Source organism: Crinia signifera, chromosome 2 (genome assembly GCF_055691185.1).
Source record: "Crinia signifera chromosome 2, ASM5569118v1, whole genome shotgun sequence".
Lineage (NCBI taxonomy): Eukaryota > Metazoa > Chordata > Amphibia > Anura > Myobatrachidae > Crinia > Crinia signifera.
In genome coordinates, this window is record NC_139218.1 from 322,607,373 (window position 1) to 322,626,580 (window position 19,208).

At 45.2% G+C, this 19,208-nt stretch overlaps 2 protein-coding genes across 3 annotated transcripts in view; one reads left to right on the forward strand and one right to left on the reverse strand.

Moving 5' to 3' along the window:
* SARNP (SAP domain containing ribonucleoprotein) overlaps positions 1–698 on the reverse strand; it is a 51,595-nt gene extending 50,897 nt beyond the window's left edge. Inside the window, exon 1 of one of the 2 annotated variants that reach the window (XM_083169203.1) lies at positions 307–698. In XM_083169203.1, the coding sequence (XP_083025329.1) occupies positions 307–339 (33 nt within the window). In that variant the 5' untranslated portion in view covers positions 340–698. The remainder of the gene's footprint in view (positions 1–306) is intronic. The other variant, XM_083169201.1, reaches the window with a different exon arrangement.
* ORMDL2 (ORMDL sphingolipid biosynthesis regulator 2) lies at positions 554–18,982 on the forward strand. Its single transcript, XM_083169204.1, has 4 exons — positions 554–859; positions 1,636–1,810; positions 8,178–8,329; positions 16,234–18,982. The coding sequence occupies exons 2-4, from the start codon at positions 1,637–1,639 to the stop codon at positions 16,367–16,369; spliced, it is 462 nt and encodes a 153-aa protein (XP_083025330.1). The 5' UTR covers positions 554–859; position 1,636; the 3' UTR covers positions 16,370–18,982.
* The last annotated feature ends 226 nt before the right edge of the window (positions 18,983–19,208 follow it).

The following is a 19,208-nucleotide window of genomic DNA, read 5'->3' on the forward strand; positions in this document are numbered from 1 at the left end:
ACCTGTTTCTTAAATGCCTTTCTTGTCCATTAACCGGTTTAAAATAGGTGATGGCAGTCATTAAGAGGAAAGTCCAGAAACAGAGCATTCTGTCACTCTTGGACAGGGTCATGTTGGGAGGTATGGGTAAAGTCACATTAAGGTCAACATGGAAATGCTCCAATGTGGCAGCAAGGAAAGGATATCCAAGTTTGTGGCACAATACTGGTAGTTACAGCAGCAGGAAGTATTGGGACAGGGCTTACACTGTAAGTAACCCAACACTGCCTCTCCCCACTACGGCCACCACACACTTTCATCACTTACCTTTAGCTTATGAATCTCTACAGTATCCGCCATCTTGGTAGCTCCCCCTCGTCTAACTCTGAGTAGACACCGGGCACGTGACGCAGGTATTAGTCGGGCGCGCACGTGACGTCAACACACGCCAAAGCGCGGGAGTTTGGAGGCTCCTGGCTACGTCCTCGACTCAATGCACCGCACCGCGCCGCAGCCGATCTCTGTGTGCTGAGGTTGTATGCGCTTCGGCTTCTAATCGTAACTCACTCGGAAAGCGGGCAGGACATGCACGTGAGAAGCCGGCGAACTACTCAATACGGGAAGATGATTGGCTGGTCGGTGCGGCCCAATCACTGATTGGTGACGCCATTAGCCCGCGAGCAGATAAAGCCTCTGTAGGGTCGCTCAGCAATAACGTCACGTCGCTGCTGCCTATCGCAGGCGGGTGGTGTAACCAGAGGACAGCGGACGGGCTGGCGTCATGTGACTCCACCCACAGACGTTTGCCAGTGCCCAGCTGCGGAAGTGGCTGCGTTTCCTGGAGATCGGTGTGACAGCAGGCGGAGGTCTCACTGACAAGGTGAATGCAGCTGGTGCGTGTGGCGAAGGTGGGGGCTCAAACTAGACCTCTGGCCACACATACATCGTGTTAGAGTTGTCATCGGGACGTACCTGCAGCTAGCAAAATGACTTCTTCCTGTAGTGCCCTCAGTTGACGCGTTTGGCTGCAACCCTCCCCGTACCCGGCCGCACTAGTTATGTGCACCTTCACTGCATAGTTGCCTACCCTCCTGCATTCTGCAGGAGACTCCCTGAAATAACAGCAAACGCCCTCATTTCACCTAACCCACATTACAATGTTACATTGTTTGGGGGGTGTGGGGGGGGGGTTATAAGAGAGAGATACATTTACATTAAATCATCAGCACCATTTCCCAGCACTTTAGCAAGTATAGTAGCTCTTACTAACTGCTTTGGGGCTCATCTACATTTGGATACAAATCATCTTAAAATATTCCTCTCAGATGTAGCAGTGCACACCCACGTTCGCAATCTCTTTTCACAATCTCTCCATAAATGGAACACTAGACATGCCCTTTAAGTGCAGCATGACACGCCCCCTCAATAATGCGCTGTGAAATTCTATTTCCAACTATAATCTCCCTGAAACTAGTTTTCAAAAGTAGGCAAGTATGACTTCACTGTGTAATACCTGTTTAGCTGTAGGAAGTCCTATAAACCACTATGGATTGCTCCCAATGCGGGTGCATTCAGTAACTAAAAATGTACACATTTTATGTCAACTTATAATTGTATTATCAACCGCCCTGTCTGAAGTAACAATTTGTCTTTCAGGATGAATGTTGGGGTGGCACACAGTGAAGTAAACCCCAACACCCGTGTGTTAAACAGCCGAGGAATATGGCTGGCCTACATCATTCTAGTAGGTTTTCTTCACATAATCCTTCTGAGTTTTCCTTTCTTCAGCGTTCCTGTTGTCTGGACCCTGACTAATGTCATTCACAATCTTGTAAGTCATACTGTAACTTTAAATTTTAAGACATGCATTTACCAAAGACATGGTAGACTCTTTCTATCATTATGTATCACTGGGATCTATTAGTGCTAACAGCATGGATCAGACATTTATACAGTATTACAGATAGTCATTAACTTCTATATAGCAATTTTTCATGCTAGGGATTGTCAGTAGTCAGGGGCTGGAAGATCAGGCACCAAGGAGAATAATTTATTTGGCAGTGCAGCCCGTAGCTCCTCCCCTGCACCCCTTCCTGTCCTTGGAGACCAGTTTTTTCCTTGGTGCTCTGAAAAACAGGGTGCCATTTTTAGGAGAAGGGCTGTTTCAGCCCTAATTTTCTTTTACATTTTTTTATTTATTTTTAAAACTATGGCTGCCAGCGCTACTGCTGCCAGCCGTCGCAAATTTTCCCCGGTGACTGGCAGGCAGACCTCATGGCCGCTTGTGCTAGTTACCTCCTCACACTTGGGGGGAGGCAGAAGTAAGAGATTCACACCGCCAGGGGGGGCCTTGCAGTGGTACTCGGTTCATGCTGTGAAACTGCTCGACCACCAGGTAGATTTATTCTATTTTAACAAGGCGCCATCATATGCTCTCTGGGGTTTCAAGAAGGAGGTGGACATCACCTTGTTTCTCCACCCCCTCCCCTCGGCTATGGCTTTCTGTGTTCCTACTGAGGGTTCTTCTCAGCTCTTGCGGGGGCCATTTTTGCTCCTGACAGGCGGAGCTGGCTGATGGCAGGAGAGGAGCTCAAATCGCCCCGCTACCTTCACTGTTTCCCAGTGACCAGGTTTATCCTCACTCATTTGTGTTGGGGAAACAAAGTGAACTTTTCTTCTTGTATGATAGTTGCTGTACTATATACTGTATTGTATATTATGTGTTTGCTTTTTCTCTTTAGCTTGTTTTAGATTACATCAAGAAAAACATCACCCTGTGGTGGCTATTAGGCGTAACAGTATATTGTCACTAATTTCTTTTAGTGCCTGTTGTACAGTGCTTTCTTTTACCTTACCTCACTGTGTATAGGAGTTGGTTTATAGAAGATAATAGCCACGAGACAGTGTTGTTTGCACAATGTCTTCTAAAGGTTCAGGCAAAAGAGGCCGCAAGGAGGAGCTATGGAAAACTTTGCTAGTGCTGAGCAGAACCACTGGCGAATGCTGCTCTCTGCCTGCAGATGTGCCCTGCGAACCTGCCTTGTCTACTGCCTTGTCTTCGGCAATGAGGGAATTGACTTCTCAGCAAACAGCTTTGCGTGCCCTCCAGTCGCTCCCCACCCCACCCCTGCTCCTTCTCAACCGGCTTGGGTACAAGGCCTGACCCAATCTATACAAGGTTTGGTACATTTGTCATCTTCTCTGCAAAATGCTTTAGGTGCCCCAACAGTGGCAGGTGGGGAGTTTGACTGGGATGGTACACCTGTCAAACCTAAGGCAAGCTCATGGAGGACAGAAACCTACCATGGAGCAAAAAGGCTCCTGCCAGGTGACCTAGAAAACATGAACTGTGTGGGGTCCTGAGGACTGAGTTTGAGAACCCAAGAAGTGCTCTAATGTGATTGTTGTGTCCAGCCTTCCCATGGTGGAGTTAGGACAGTTCCACTCAACCTCTACAACTTGCCCTCCTGGGGCATTGGAATCTCTTCCATCTCAAGACACCGTTCCTGATCTTGTCACGGGATATTCAAGTCTCTGTTATGGTGACTCGTTCGCCAGTCACAATTGGGTGATAGTGACCACGGATGTCAGCCTGCATGGATGGGGGGCGGTGGGGAAAATCACTCCTCTTCAGGGGCGTTGGTCTCCCACGAGGCCATCCTTTTTATAAATATCTTAGAACTGTGGGCCATACATTAGATGTTTTGCTAGTCTGGGACATTTTTTAACGACAGGTTTGTACACATCCAGTCAGACAATGCAACAGCTGTTGCATATGTGAATTACCAGGGTGGCACAAAAAGCCGATCAGCATCGAGAGAAGTCACTTCCATTCTGATATGGGCCAAGAAAAATTTACTAGCCTTGTCGGCAGCTTGCATGCATTAGGTTGTTCACTATCGGATTGTTGGAGTTGTCTTTAGGTGGACCTAATGGCCTCCCGACACATCAGGAAGCTACCCTTGTATGGCTCCTTGGCCGTTTCGGAGGATCTAGGTGTTCTCTTCCTCTAGCTCTTTTCCACATCTCCTCCTTCGGCGACTCACGTGGGAGGATGTGGTGGCAATTCTGATTGCACCCAATTGGCCACGGCGGTCGTGGTACCCAGATCTTCTGCAGCTATCCCAGGCCCCTCCGATTCCCCTGCCACTTCCTCCCAACCTCCTGTGACAGGGCCCTTGCCACCATCCTGACATTCACAGGTTGGCTTTGACAGGGTGGCTGGTGAGAGGTTGGTCCTAATGGTGTCTGAAAAATCTCTCACCCTTAACAAAACTATGCTAGCAGCCAGAAAACTTCTGCCAAGATTTGCCACCGTATTTGGCATAGGTATTTCCTTTGGTGTGAACCTAGAAATTGTAATTATGGGTACACTCTGCTCGTGTGTGTGTGTGTGTGTGTGTGTGTGTGGCAATGAGGGACTCGTTTAATGCGTGATAAAACGTTTAAAAAAAAAAAAATTTTTTACTCACATAAATACAATTTACATAAAAATATCAATCCACACGTAATGTGATACAAATCACAGCTGTGGTATGACAGTGATTGTTTTGGGTGACAATTGGGGGTAGTTGGATGGATTAACGCTTCACTTGGTTGCAAAGTGTTAATCGCTGGGTGGGGGCTGGTTGCGGTTGCCAGAGTTTCTGTGAGTGCGTGTTGTGATCAATGTGGGTCAGACGTGCCCACCGGTGGGTAAGGCTGCGACATCCCGTTGGCCTGTACCTGTACTCTTCTTCTAGTTCCTGGATGTTGCCACTGATGACCTGTATGTGTGGTGGTGATATGGAGCATTTGTGGTGGTTTGCGTGGAGGAAGTGGGGTGTTGCTGCAGGGGACCCCTGGGGAGTGCCAGGAATGTTTGTGTCCCTTGGGTCGAAGGATGAGCCGGTCGGTGGAAATGAGTCCGCACTCTCTGGATGGGTTGGTGCCAATGGGGTGGGAGAGGGTGGTGGCTGGCAGGTCTGGATGTGCTGTGTCTCTCCCTCGCAGGTAGGCTGCCGGGCTGGGACCCTGCTCCCTAAGGTGCCCTCTGCCACAGTTGGGGATGACGTGACTTGTCTGGCAGAGAGCACAGGTGGGTGACTCGTTCAACCACCCGTGCAGTCTTGTCTGCTTCTTCCTGGCCATTACTGTGTGATCCTTGATGGTCTTGTGGCGTCTCTCTCTGCCTGCAGTGTCTTTCTTCACGTGCACACCGCCTCTGTCTGCAGCGTCTCTCTCTTCATGTGCGGTTTTCCTCTGTTGGTGGTGCTCACATCCAGGTGGCTGAAAATCTTTCTCTGGCTCGTGCCTCTGGTGGTTCTTGATGGTAAAATGTGGGTTCAATTTGGGGTGCTCCAACGCATTTTTGCCTTGTGGCCTTCTTCTTGGTAGTTTAATCACACATTAAACAAGTCCCTACTCATCATTGCTACTCACATAGAGGAGCAGAGTGCAGCACTACCTGTCATTACAATTTACTTTAGAAAACAGCCCGGGCCGCTCTCCGGACATGCAGCAGCTAGCACCGTTCAACAACTTTAAAATCCAGTGCGCTCGTCCCACTGAAAAAGTTACTAGGAATTTTTTTTACCCCCCCCCCCCGGGTATATCAAAACAAAATAATAATAATTTTGTCCTGTGTTTTGGCTTTGTTACAGACAGGCCTTGATATGGGCTTTAGTCACACTTCCTTGTAAGTTCAGGTGTCAGCACTTTTAATGTTGTTCCAAAGGAAGGTGGCTGCTTCTGCTACAATTCCTACCTTTTTTGCAGGGTGTATTACACCTGCAACCTCCAGTTCGACCTCCTACAAATCCATGGGATTTATCGGTGGTACTACATGGACTCAAATGGGTTTTTGTGAGTTGTTGGAGTCTGTAGCACTCTCATTGCCAACAGAAAAATAAAATTTTAGCTTTCAGAGACTCTGCCTTTTAGCTTGCAGAGTCTCTGACCTAGGGGCTCTCCTGTCGATTTTGCCTTTCTTAAATTTTCCATGCCGATCGAGCAGTCCTCCGTGCTAGATTAGGCTTTTTCCTGAAATTTGGTCTCCAGATTTCATATTAACAAATTGGAACCACAATTGTGGTATCAGCCTTTACTCCATCTCCTTCCTCTTTGGAGCTGTGTGGTTCTTCAGTGGTGGATGAGCTGTTGCATGTCGTTAGAGCCTTACATCTTTGTTCCGCGGACCTCTACAATTAGAATATGTCTTTTTATTTTTTATTTGTTCTTTATGATGTTCATAAACTGGGTTGGCTAGCTTTCAAACTAACATTAGCCCATTTGTTACGCTCCACGATACAACAGTCATATCTGTTGGCTGGATTGCCGGTCCCTCTTGCTGTGCAGGCATATTCCACCTAGGTCAGTGGGGGCCTCATGGGCCATGCGGGCTGGTGTCTTGGCTGAGAGCATTTGTAGCGCCGCTATGTGGTCTTCTCATACATTCACCAAATTCTACCAATTTGCCAAATCCCGTATCAGCTGAGGGGAAGGTGTCAGAGGTGTGAGTGCAGCTCGGGAGCATTCCCACCCATCAGAGACTCCGCTTTAGGATGTCCCACAATACCCAGCATCCATCGCAAGCCGGATGAAAAAGTGGATTTAAAATCCTTTTTTCATAGGCCAAGGTGGATGCTGGGTGCCCGCACTTATGCTCCTGCTACTTGGTTCAGTTAATTATGTTGATGGTTTCAAATGTTTCTGGGTGTGTGTTCTGTTGAATGTTTCTTTTCTCCTATCCTTATTCCTCAGCTTTTTAAGTTCAAACTCTTCTCTGAGGACAGAAAGGAGTGTGGGGGTAGGAGCTACAGGTTGCACTTCCAAAGAAAGTTATTCTCCTTGGTGCCTGGTCCTCTGGCCCCTGACTACCCACAATCCCCAGCATCCACCTTGGCCTACGAAAAAAGGATTATACAGGTAAGGACCAAAAATCCACTTTTCTGCAGCACTCTACAGTCCTTTCCCCCAATGGACTCTATCTTCTAAAATATGGGCACAAAAATATTTGTAGTGTTTTGTTTGTCAGAATCTGACTTGCCTGTAATGCTATGAGGCAGCAAGCTAACCCTTGTTCTACCATGCTGCCCCATAGTGCTAGTGTGAAAGTTTCACATGTTTAATCTAGATTTTTATCCTAACATTTTTAGGAATATTTAATGTACTGTCTCGTAGAGATTCTCATTAAAACAAAGTATGTAAATGTGTTTGTATTGCAGTAGGGTTGTCCCCTTTTTTTTTTTTTTTTTTATGAAAGTCTTCATAGATAAAGGCCAGTTGAGTTAACACGCTTATCTGTCTCTTGCACATAGTGGCCCACCTCACTCTCTGCAGTATATTCAATGCCGATCATGCAAGCTATAATGGTGAGCCATGCCGATTGCTCCCCGTCATAGCCCACCCTCCGTATTCAACTGACTCACTGCACTTGCTGTAGATCCCTTACTATTTCTAAAAAGCAAGGTGTAAATGGCGAGTGTGGTTATCAAAACTGCGAGGCTTGCTGCATTAGCGGTGAACCACCTCGCCGTTTGGGGGAATTCACCAGAACACAGAATAGCTGGCCGCATTGACTATAACCATATAGCTGACTTTACAGGCTTTACGGACATCTGCAGCCTTGCACAGCCCCTGGCTCGTGGGACCCCATACATTAAGCTGACTTGTCCTAAGGAAAAGTCGGACATGATTTCCCTGGCAGCTCCCCAGGAGGCTCTCTCATGATTTGGCACTTGAATATATATATAATTTTTTTTTTTTTTTTTTGCATGTGATAAATCGCATGCCGAGATCCAGGCAGAGGGAGCAGGGAGCCGAGCTGCAGGAGAATACATAAACCCATACAAATGTGTATTTTTTAAAATGCTGCCCAGCTCTCCGGTGTCCCCCACATCGGATCTGATAAATTGCAGGTGCTAAAGAGCACCTGCGATGTGCTGCTGATGGCTGCACACAAGATTCCAAGAGATGCATTGCTTCCTCTGAGTTCCAGAAGACAAAGCACAGTAGCAAGCAAACTGCTGACCCAGGAGTTTGGCCACCTAAAGCATACTGTAGACCTACATTTTCTGAAAGCCAAATGCACACTCATTGGGATAATTATTTAATGGGTGGCTTCTTAATTTTATTTTAGTCCTTTATTACCATAAAGGTATCGTTCTACATATAGCACAGTAATAATGCCCTTATGTTCTGCTTGATTTCTCCACCAGGTAATGTACCTTTTCCTGCACACTGTAAAGGGCACTCCATTTGAGACCCCTGACCAGGGTAAAGCACGGCTCCTCACTCACTGGGAGCAGATGGACTATGGTATCCAATTCACCTCTTCGCGCAAGTTTCTCACAATTACCCCAATTGTTTTGTAAGTATTTATTGTAAAACCTATTCTGTGATTCACTCTTACCAGGCAGAGAGCTAACCTATTAATGTACTTGATCTGTAGATTAAGTAAAGATCTTCCTTTATTGTGTTCTAGTTAACAATACTGCATATTCCAAGTGCCTGTCAAGCATCTATTCTCTGGTGCAGTCAATCTGGGAATGTGGCAATAGCTGTGACCTCCCACACTGACGTGTCTGACGATCACAGACTCCAGTGGGAGAACCTACCACCGGGTACGGGTGGCTACAGCACTCATACTCCCTGGCAGTGTGGGTCTCCTACAGTAGCAGCAGCTCCTTGGTCCCTGAGATTACTGCACTTTATCTCCATGGTTGTGGAATTCCGCTGTCACTGGTGATTATTGTGAGGATACTGGGGGATCGTACAGCAGGGTGGGTTACAGTGAAAACCAGATGAACTTTTAATTCAGGGAGACGCAGAAATCCAGTAAAAATCAGCAGGATTATACTAAAGTCCACTCACAGTTCAGCAAAGTCTCTTTCCTCTACCTCCCCATGGCAGCCACATATGGGTTTTCCTCCAATTAGGTAGATATCTGGAAAGGGAACACAACAGCACAAAAAAAACTCCCCTAGACACGGCCCCCTATATAAGGCCCGCCCCTTCATTGCTCTGTGTCTTTTTTTCCCTTTCCGGGTAGATGGAAGGCTTACCCTGTGAAGAGCCTTCTCTGCTGCCTAGTGCAGTTAGGGGTTGGGCAAGGAATATGGTTCTCCCGCTACCTAGCGTAGTGGGGAGACTGAGCTAGGCGCCCGCTGCTTCATGCAGTCAGGGATATGCGCGTACCTTGGGACGGTCCCCCTCCGGCAGTGTTGGTGTCAGGAGTCAGCAGGAGCTGGTGCAGCCGGCGCGTGCGGACACTGTGGACGGTCGCAGCGTCTGACGTCTAGAGGCACAGTGGTGCGTGCACGTACGGCGGCGTCTGATGTCAGCGGAGGCTGGCGCAGAGTGATGACGCGGTAACCAGCGCGGGAAAACGGCACGCTACATAGGAGGGACGCTGACATGGAGACGGCGCCGAGTGCTCACTGCCATCAGGAGGGGGATTGCGCAGGACCTAGTGACGGAAGTGTGTCGGTCCAGATTGCCAGCTGACCAGGTAAGGCCCCTAGAAGCAGCAGCGCTGCTGGGGCACTGGCTTACCTCCTCCGTTCACATGTCTACATTGTCTCTTTCTGCATTAGAGGTGCAGTGGTTGCTATGGAGGAGGAAAAGAAACAAACTCCTAAGGCAGGGTAAGCCAGGGGACATATATATATATATATATAAAAAATTCTTTTCTTTTGCTTTTCGCAAGTTTTTGTGTCATTGTTTTGTATGCTCCTTATAGGGAGTGTGGAACTTAGTGCTGTCTCCATGCTTTTCAGAGAATCGAGCAAAGCGGAGGCAAAGACAAAGCATAAGAAATTGCACACAGGGAAATGTTCAGTTTGTGATAAAGTACTACCTGACAAGACAATTGGATCAGTCTGTGACAAATGCAAAGGGGTGCAATTTCTGGCACCAGAACAAATGAGCGACCTGGTGTCTATGCTTAGATCAGCATTAGCTGATACGTTTGTATCAAAGGGTGATTTGGAGAAAATGTCCAAAAAAAGACCCAGAGAGCCCCCATCAGAGGACTCAGACGGTTCTGAACCAGCAGAAGGCATAGCTGCAGGGGAAGAAATAGAGGAAGGTGAGCTTCCCTCTGATAAAGCTGATCTGGAATTCAACCCAGATTTATTGAATAATCTGTTAGGACTAATCAACAAATCCTTAGAGATAGAGGACCCTCAGGAAGAGGGGAAGTTACAAGATCTTCTATTCAAAGATAAAAAGAAAAAATGAAAAACATTTCCCTTGTCCAAACCATTGAAGGACATTGTGGAAGAGGAATGGAATAGTCCAGATTAAAAGGTGGCGGTACCTTTTAAGGATTACAAAAATGTACCCGTTTGAGGATCAGCAAGTTAAAAAATGGGAGGTAGTACCCAAGGTTGATGCAGCTATTGCCCGTATCTCTAGAAAAACCACCCTTCCCTTGGAAGACGTAAATGTGTTTAGAGATTCTATGGAAAGAAAACTAGAAATGTGCCTACGGAAACAATATATGACTTCCGGAGCGGCCATAAAAGCCTCTTCGGCGGTGGCAGTAACATCCAGAGTTTTGAGGTCGTGGTGCCAAGACCTGGAGTCTGACTTACTAGACGGGATTAAGAGGTCAGAGCTGCTGAAAGTAATCCAAAATATGCAGGTAGCTATCGAATTTATATGTGATGCCTCCCTGGACAATGTGCGGCTAGCAGCGAGGAGTAATGCGGCAACAATCGTAGCCAGAAGGGCTCTCTGGCTGAAGCCATGGGTGGCAGACGCCCAATCTAAAAATAAATTAGTGTCCCTGCCCTTTCAGGGTGAGTATCTATTTGGAAAGAATCTAGACGATATAATATCAAAAACATCAGGAGGGAAGTCGACGTGGCTCCCGCAGGAAAAGTCTACAAGGAGGCCGTTTGTCAGACAACAAAAGTTTCAGACAACGGACTTCAAAGAAGCAAGAGCGTACAGACCAGGAAGGGGATACAGAAGACCCTGGTTTAGTAGTAGGGGCTCCTTTCGTGGCCAAAGAGGCAAAGAAGGAAGATTCGGATTCAGAAACCTGTCACAATGACGCCAGGCTAAAGGTTGGAGGCAGACTAAGAGAATTTCATCTTGTCTGGGACCAATCAGTAGAGGACAACTGGGTGAGAGAAGTTATCTCATCCGGTTACAAAATAGAGTTCATAAAGACACCGGGATGCTGGAAGGAGGAGTCACCGGTTCCGAAAGACCCAGAAGAGAGGAAGGCACTGATAGAAAGCCTCAAAAATATGATAGATCAAGGAGTGGTAGTGGTGGTACCACAAGACCAAGAGAATGAAGGATGGCAGTCCAGGTTCTTCGTGGTGAGAAAAGCCACGGGGGGCTTCAGGACAATACTAGACTTAAGAAGACTAAATACTTTTGTAAAAACACAAAGGTTCAAGATGGAGTCAGTACGCACAATCCTCCCAGACATGAAAGAGAACGCGTTCCTAACAACGATAGATCTGAAGGACGCTTACCTGCACATTCCGATAAATCGGTTGCATCAGAAGTACCTAAGATTTCGTCTAAAAGGCGTAACTTATCAATTCACAGCATTACCCTTCGGTCTTTCTACTTCGCCAAGAACCTTTACAAAGGTGCTAATAGTATTGATGGCAAATTTGAGAAAAGAAGGTATTCCAGTATGGGCATACCTGGACGACTTGCTTGTCATGGCGAGGTCTGCAGAACAGTCAAGAGAGTATACAGACAGAGTGATAAGCTACCTGCAAGAACACGGATGGATCGTGAATCAAAAGAAAAGCCAACTAGAGCCAGACAACACAGTAAAGTATCTGGGGTTTGTAATAGATTCGGTCAGGATGACAATATGCCTGACGGAAGAAAGAAGCTGCAAACTGAGAAGCGAGGTTGCGGGGCTTCTGAAGAAGAAAGTGGCACGCACCGGAGACTGTGTAAGGATACTAGGCCTCATGTCAGCCGCACTAGAAGCTATAAATTGGGCAAGGTTTCACATGCGGGCCTTTCAGAATTGCCTGTTAGCACAATGGGACAGCGACGGAAAGAATCTGTTACAAAAAGTGCATATATCAAAGAAGGCAAAAGAGGACCTGCGGTGGTGGATGAATCCAAGAAGAATATCAAAAGGAAGGTCATTCTTAACAGGCGAGCAGGTCGTAGTTACAACCGATGCCAGCCAATCAGGTTGGGGGGCGGTCTGCCAAGGGCAAGCAACGCAAGTAGAATGGAACAAGCACTACAGCCAGCTACACTCCAACCTAAGAGAAATGTATGCAGTATATCTAGCATGTCAAAGCTTCAGGGACAGGTTATGCAAAAAAGAAGTAATAATCAGGTCAGACAACAAGTCAGTGGTAGCATATATCTGCAAGCAAGGAGGAACGAGGAGCAGGAGTATAATGAAGGCCGTAGAAGAACTGCTGCAATGGGCAGAACTACACGTAAAGAGCATCACGGCAGTGTTCATAGCAGGAGAACAAAATCAGGCGGCGGATGCTTTGAGCAGAAGGGCAATAAAAGCAGGAGAATGGGAGCTGTCCCAGGAAGTCTTTCAACTCATAGTGCAAAGATGGGGATGTCCAGCTATAGATCTCATGGCCACAAGAGCCAATGCCAAGGTACCCACCTTCATGTCAAGGCACTGGGAGGCAGGAGCAAGTCAGGTGGATGCTCTGACCGCGCAGTGGAACACAGGCCTGGCGTACGTCTTCCCTCCGTTTCCGGTAATATCGAGGTTGCTCAACAAAATACAAAGAGAGGAGGCAACGGTGATAACAATATTACCTTTCTGGCCGAGGAGAGCGTGGTTTCAGAAAGTAGTGAGAATGGCGGTGGACGTTCCCTGGAAGATTCCGGACAGGGAAGACCTGTTAAGACAGGGGAACTACACGAGGCCACAGCCAGACAACTGGGGTCTGATGGCATGGCTACTGAGACCAGAACACTGGTAGAAAAGGGATTTTCTCAGAAAGTAATAAATACGCTGCTTAAGGCACGGAAGGTGAATACATCAGCCACATACTATAAGATATGGAAAACCTATATTCAGTTCTGCGATGCAGGGCATAGGAACCCTAGGTCGATACCCACAATTCTGGACTTCCTGCAGACAGGGTTAGAGAAAAAGCTGTCAGCCAGCTCATTAAGAGTTCAGATTTCAGCACTAGGAGCCATGCTGGATACAAAAATATCTGAAGACAAATATGTAAGGAGGTTCGTGCAGGCACTAAGAAGGATAAGGCCGCAGTTTCATAACCCCATGGCCCCGTGGGACTTGAATTTAGTATTGAACGTACTAACGGAAGAGCCTTTTGAGCCACTGCAGGAAATACCTATCAAGAAGTTAACAATGAAGGTCGTTTTCTTAGTCGCAATTACATCTGCCAGAAGAGTATCGGAGCTGCAGGCACTTTGGGCAGAGGAACCATTTCTCAACTTCTTTCAGGATAAGGTGGTGTTGAGAACTAACCCTAGTTTCCTTCCGAAGGTAGTGTCCCAGTTTCATATCAACCAAGAAATAGTGCTGCCAGCTTTTTGTGCTAATCCAGGGAATGAGAAAGAAAGAAGGCTCCATACCCTGGACGTAAAGAGAGCATTGATAATTTATCTCCAAAGAGTGAAAGGTTGGAGGAAGTCAAAGAGGCTCTTTCTAGTAACAGAAGGAAAAAATAAAGGATTAGGTGCATCGAAGGCTACACTAGCAAGGTGGCTTAAAGAGTGCATAGCAGAAGCTTATAAGATAAGGAAGATGGAGGTGCCTAAAGGAATTAAGGCCCACTCGACAAGAGCCGTAGCGGCATCATGGGCAGAAAAAGGGGCAGCCTCAATAGAGGAGCTTTGTAAAGCAGCGTGTTGGGCTTCGGCGCACACGTTTTCAAAACATTACAGAGTGGATGTAGGAGCCTCCAGTGATGCGAAACTGGGCAGGAAAATCCTTAGCGCAGTGATATAAAAAAAAAAAAAAAAAATAAAAGGAAAGAAAGGAGAATAAGGGGGTGAAGATAACCTCGTATCCTTTAAAGTACTAATTATTATTTCTTGTTTTTCCCTCCCTACTGTGTTATTGCTATGGTATTACCCATATGTGGCTGCCATGGGGAGGTAGAGGAAAGTACGGATTATTACCTGTTAGTACGCTTTCCTCTACTCCACCATGGCAGCAGTTTCCCACCCTTAATATGATTTAAAAATGTATCGGAAGCTATATAATTGAGACACAGAGCAATGAAGGGGCGGGCCTTATATAGGGGGCCGTGTCTAGGGGAGTTTTTTTTGTGCTGTTGTGTTCCCTTTCCAGATATCTACCTAATTGGAGGAAAACCCATATGTGGCTGCCATGGTGGAGTAGAGGAAAGCGTACTAACAGGTAATAATCCGTACTTTGCCGCTTTGGCCACTGTAGCAGGGCACACAGAATGGCTGATAGTACTGAGAGGAGCCGGTACCCCCAACCTCCAATAAGTCTAACTGTGCACCTCACCGCACAGTCTCTCCCTCTCTCCATTTCCTCACTCCCACAAGGTCTCCTCTGCTGGTTCTTTGCATTTTACTCTTTTCTGAATGGTGGACCATGCTGTCAGTCTTTCCAAAGGGAAAGGGGGAGGGATTTTCTAAAAGGAACACTTCCTTTCTGTAAGACTTCCTGTATGTGAAATCTGCAGACTGAGAATTTCAATTTAAGAACACAAAACTTGGGCCATGGGGTTACTCTTTTTAGAAAAAAAAAAAAGAAAATCAGGCAAGCCCTAGATGTTCCTTTCCTCATCAGTTATTATCCCCACTGAGCAGCAGTGCTGTGCTCTCCAGGATCGCATGCTAAAGGATGATGTCACTTGTCATTTTTGAGCTGTACAATGAGAGAACATTTATTTTTGCATGATTTCTGTGGATGGACAGTGACTTTTGCAAAACCCACTCTTGGACTCTTGGCAAGCACCTAAGGCCAAGTTTCAAGATTGTAGGCTTTGTGGTTTAAGAGATTTTGTGATGAGACCTCTGTTTTTGCCTTTTATTTATAAAGAGCCCACTTCCTATATTGATGGATTGTAGGTTTATCTAGACCCAAGAACAGGGCCGGATTTGTGCCTAGGCCCGTGAGGCACCAATTAAGGGCGGCACGCAGGCTGACATTCTGTTAAATAGCAGCATGGCAGAGTGGGTGGGCAGCGGCGAGTGACGAGTGCCGCCGCTGCAGACATGAATTATCATATGTCGGCGGCAGCGTCGCTCGTCACCCGCCACTGCCCACCCACTCTGCCATGCACATTACATCACCTCTTAGTGGCTGGGTCCGACGGTCCCCCTGCGCATCCAGAAATAGCTCAGGCTCCCGCCCATTGGCTACTGTACACACACAGTCTATTAGCTGCTGTGTATCCAGCAGCTGAGCTGATCGGCGCGCAGATCCTCCCTGCACTCAGTCAGTCAAAGTGTGAGAGAGACTGACGGAGACACTGTGCTAATCACTGTACTAATAAGTGCCTCCCTCCCTCCGGTTCCTCCGTACAGTGAGCAGTCCAGAGTGCTTAAAAAAATATTAAGGTGGGCTACAGTTAAATTTTAATGAAATTATATAAATAACATTGTATATACATATATGATTACATTAAAATAGGGGGGGGGCGGCACAAAAATGTTGTGCCTAGGGCCGGCCTGACCCCTAAATTCGCCCCTGCCCAAGAACATTTATTCCATTGAAACATAGCTCTAACTAGTGTATTTTTAAGGTGCCCATACACGTATCCGATATGGCCTAATTCTAACTAGGGGGCTGAGAATTTGGATGTGCTTGATATTCCCCCTCTGACCTGATGTGTAGTCTCGTGCTCATCGGAGTGGGGAGTTATTTAATTTATCGGATTCATCAGTGGCACATCGCGGGCATGGAACTTTAACTTTTCATTAAAACAATATAAAAGTAGAAGTTGAAATGTAGTATTTTAGTTCTTGGGTTTGCGTGACCTTTATGAAGGTGACTCGTCTTGGGGCCTCTTTCATTTAATATGGATTAAGAAAACAGTAAATCAGTGAAATTTCTGAGCTTCTCTGGGGATACATGGCCTGTTACACCTATAGCTCTATCGGAAAGTACTGGTTTTAAGTGAACATTTAACTGTGCCCTAAATGTTCCCAAGCATTTCAGTGAGAAATTTAAGACCTTGCATCTGTGTTTAAAATGTTGTGGAGTGTTTTTTTTTTTTTTTTTTGTGGATTTTTTTTTATTTATTTTTTTATATTAAGAGGTGTTCAAAAAGTAAAACTTGTCTTCTCCTGCAGGTACCTCCTCGCCAGCTTTTACACAAAATATGATGCCGTCCATTTTCTTATCAACACATTGTCGCTGCTCAGTGTCCTGCTTCCAAAGCTCCCCCAGTTTCATGGTGTTAGGATATTTGGAATTAACAAATACTGAATAGAGGACACTAATAGTGGTATTTTGACCTGCTGTCCGTCAGATGATCAGTCTACTGCTTGTCAGAACGTGTTGGGAAAGTTAGTACTCCTAATGGTGCTGATGATATCTAACTACATATTGTGAAAAAAATGACAGTCATGTAGAGATCTTTTCCAATACAATACTCCTAGACATGCAGATGGATAATCAGACTATCCTGTACAATCCTGATCACTGTATTGCTGACATCCCGGATACAACTCTTACACGCCGAGAAGAAAAATAAAACACTTGCTTTACTATGGATGCCTTATATGCTGACAAGTAGAAAAAGGGAAGCGTTCACATATTACATATAGTAGCTGTTCCTGTATGCTACAGTGGTAAAGGGAAAACTCTCTATACATACCTAAGAGGTTATAGCAATCCCCTATGTCTTTAGTCATCCATATTCTGTGATGCATACATCTTTCTTTTGTTTAATCTGTGTACAACTTGAAATTTCAGCATCATTTTTATTAACTATAGCCCTCAGGTGTTTGTCTGGCTATATGAAAATGAAAAAAACATAACCTAATCCTATATTACATGAATTAATGACTATGATTAGAACTACACTTGCCTCAATAAAAAAAAAAAAAAAACATAATTATAACAAAAAAAACCTGGCCACCCATCTCCTGTTTGGATGGCCTTGCCTATCGCCGTCTGACTATAATCTGGTCCAAGTGAGTATTAGTAGCTAAATGGGGGAAACATGGGAGTACTGTGGTTATTTGTGTAAATCTTAATACTGCGCACCTTGGATCAGTGATCCATGCATGAGCTCATATCATTGACTAGGAAACCGCATGAGACTTGTAGTGTTGTCTCATTTATACATTGTATGTGAGTATTCGATCACCTCAGTGATGTGTTTTGGGAGTTATAATTGATGTAGCAACAGTCAAGAACTTGCAAGAAACACATCTCTTCTGAGTTTGGGGATTACTATTAGCTGGAAAATCACACATCTGTTTTAATATGATCAGGTGTTCTGTCTTGGTTTTTCTTCTATGAATTGCATAGGAAAATAAATATATAAAAAATTAAATAACTTGCACTCTCGAGCTGCAGTGACAATTACATTACTCTGTCCACCAAAATATTGTACCTGCTACATGGGCAGTAATCAGAAACATTCCCTGATACAAAGTAACTCTTTTGCTTTAAATTAACTTTGCTATGTTTCAGCTACAACTGAAGTTGGAGTGATTTATACCCCTTTTACACCTAAAAGCCTTTTTGGACCGAGCTCCAACCCTGCTTTTGACCCCTTTTTATATAGCATCTGCACCTGGCATAAGGGCGGGCGGGTAAGATCACCGGGGCTGGCGCTGGGTGATGAGAGCATTTACCTGGGTTATTAGGGCTGCTGCTGTTTTATGATGTACATAGCAGAATTTAATAGGTGGGCTGGGGAGCCATGCTTTTTCCAGTTACATTAAACGATTAATGACTATGGGCCAGATGCACTAACTATCAAAAAGGGATAATGTGGAGAGAGATAAGCAACCAGCCAATCAGTTCTTAACTTTGATGTTACAGACTGGGTTTAAAAAAATTGCCAGACAGGAGCTGGTTGTTTATCACTCTCCACTTTATCACTTTTTGAAGCTTCGTGTATCTGGACCTAGGGGAATATCCAATTAGCCCTGACAACTGACTATTATCTGAGCTTCTGCTGCACGCTAAGCAGATCTCCAATAAGCAGCCCTATCAGCACAGTTTTTCTGTACAGATCCTATGCGTTATCGCCCAATACAGGGTCATCTTACTGCAATTTGGTAGTCTGATAATATTATTTTAGCAGTGCAGTAATCTACCTCTCGCAATAGGATACCTTTATGGCTACTGGGCCTCTGGCCTGTAGAATGTGGCAAATATCAGCTATACTAAAAAGCTAGACAGACATTCACTGGTGCAGGCCTTGGAATCACATTTTTAGTAAACCTGATAATGGACACGGACAGCAAACCACATGTGAAAATGCCACTCCGCCACCTCCCGTACTAGTGTGATAGGATTTACTATAACTTCCTTTTACATTCCATTTTTGTTAATGATTGTACAAAAGTTTGAGATGTAGCATAAATATCCGCATCCTGTATTCCTGACAATGTAGTGTGTGCATTTACATGTATGATTATCTACTTTATAGTAATGCTTTTGATATTTTCTATGACTTTACCAGCTCCTTTTGAACACCATACATGTTGTAGAGGGGTTGTTGAAAGAGAGAATATCAGAGTATGGGAAAAGGGGTGGTACATAGGTTATATCACACAGAGACTCTCTTCCGGGCCAGCCTTTAGTTTAGTACTCCAACCTCCGATTACTAGAGGTGTTCTGCTAATTGACTTTGCATTTAAATAAGCACAGTATATTTTAAAAAGGTGTGCGCATTTAATGTGGAAGGATGTTGAAAATGCTGATTTTAGATTTGCACAGCGAATGAGTGACATAACTGCAGACCAAAGGTTTTACTTTTTCATTGATCACCATTCTGGAGCCTGATCTCTCTGTGTGTGTATATAAGGTAATTTATATTTCAGAGACACACCATATGCAAATAAATTCAAAATAACTTTGGTTGGTGTTTAGTCATTTTTGAAATTGCAACAGTATCAATATTGCTCTGATACTTGAGTGCAAATGTACTACTTACTAGATTGGTATTTAGCAATATAAAACAAATTTATTTTAAAACAGTTTATATTCCCGTTTTTTTATAAATGGATATATGTTTTATTAGCTGATAATTCAGCATGTCTGGTTTATAGTCACCAATCTTTTGTAGGAAGTTTTTCTGGTATCT

Coding starts and splice junctions, on each gene's coding strand:
- ORMDL2 (XM_083169204.1), top strand. CDS start 1,637: ATGAATGTTGGGGTGGCACACAGTGAAGTAAACCCCAACACCCGTGTG. Junction 1,811..8,177: donor CTAATGTCATTCACAATCTT/GTAAGTCATACT, acceptor TTTCTCCACCAG/GTAATGTACCTTTTCCTGCA. Junction 8,330..16,233: donor ACAATTACCCCAATTGTTTT/GTAAGTATTTAT, acceptor CTTCTCCTGCAG/GTACCTCCTCGCCAGCTTTT.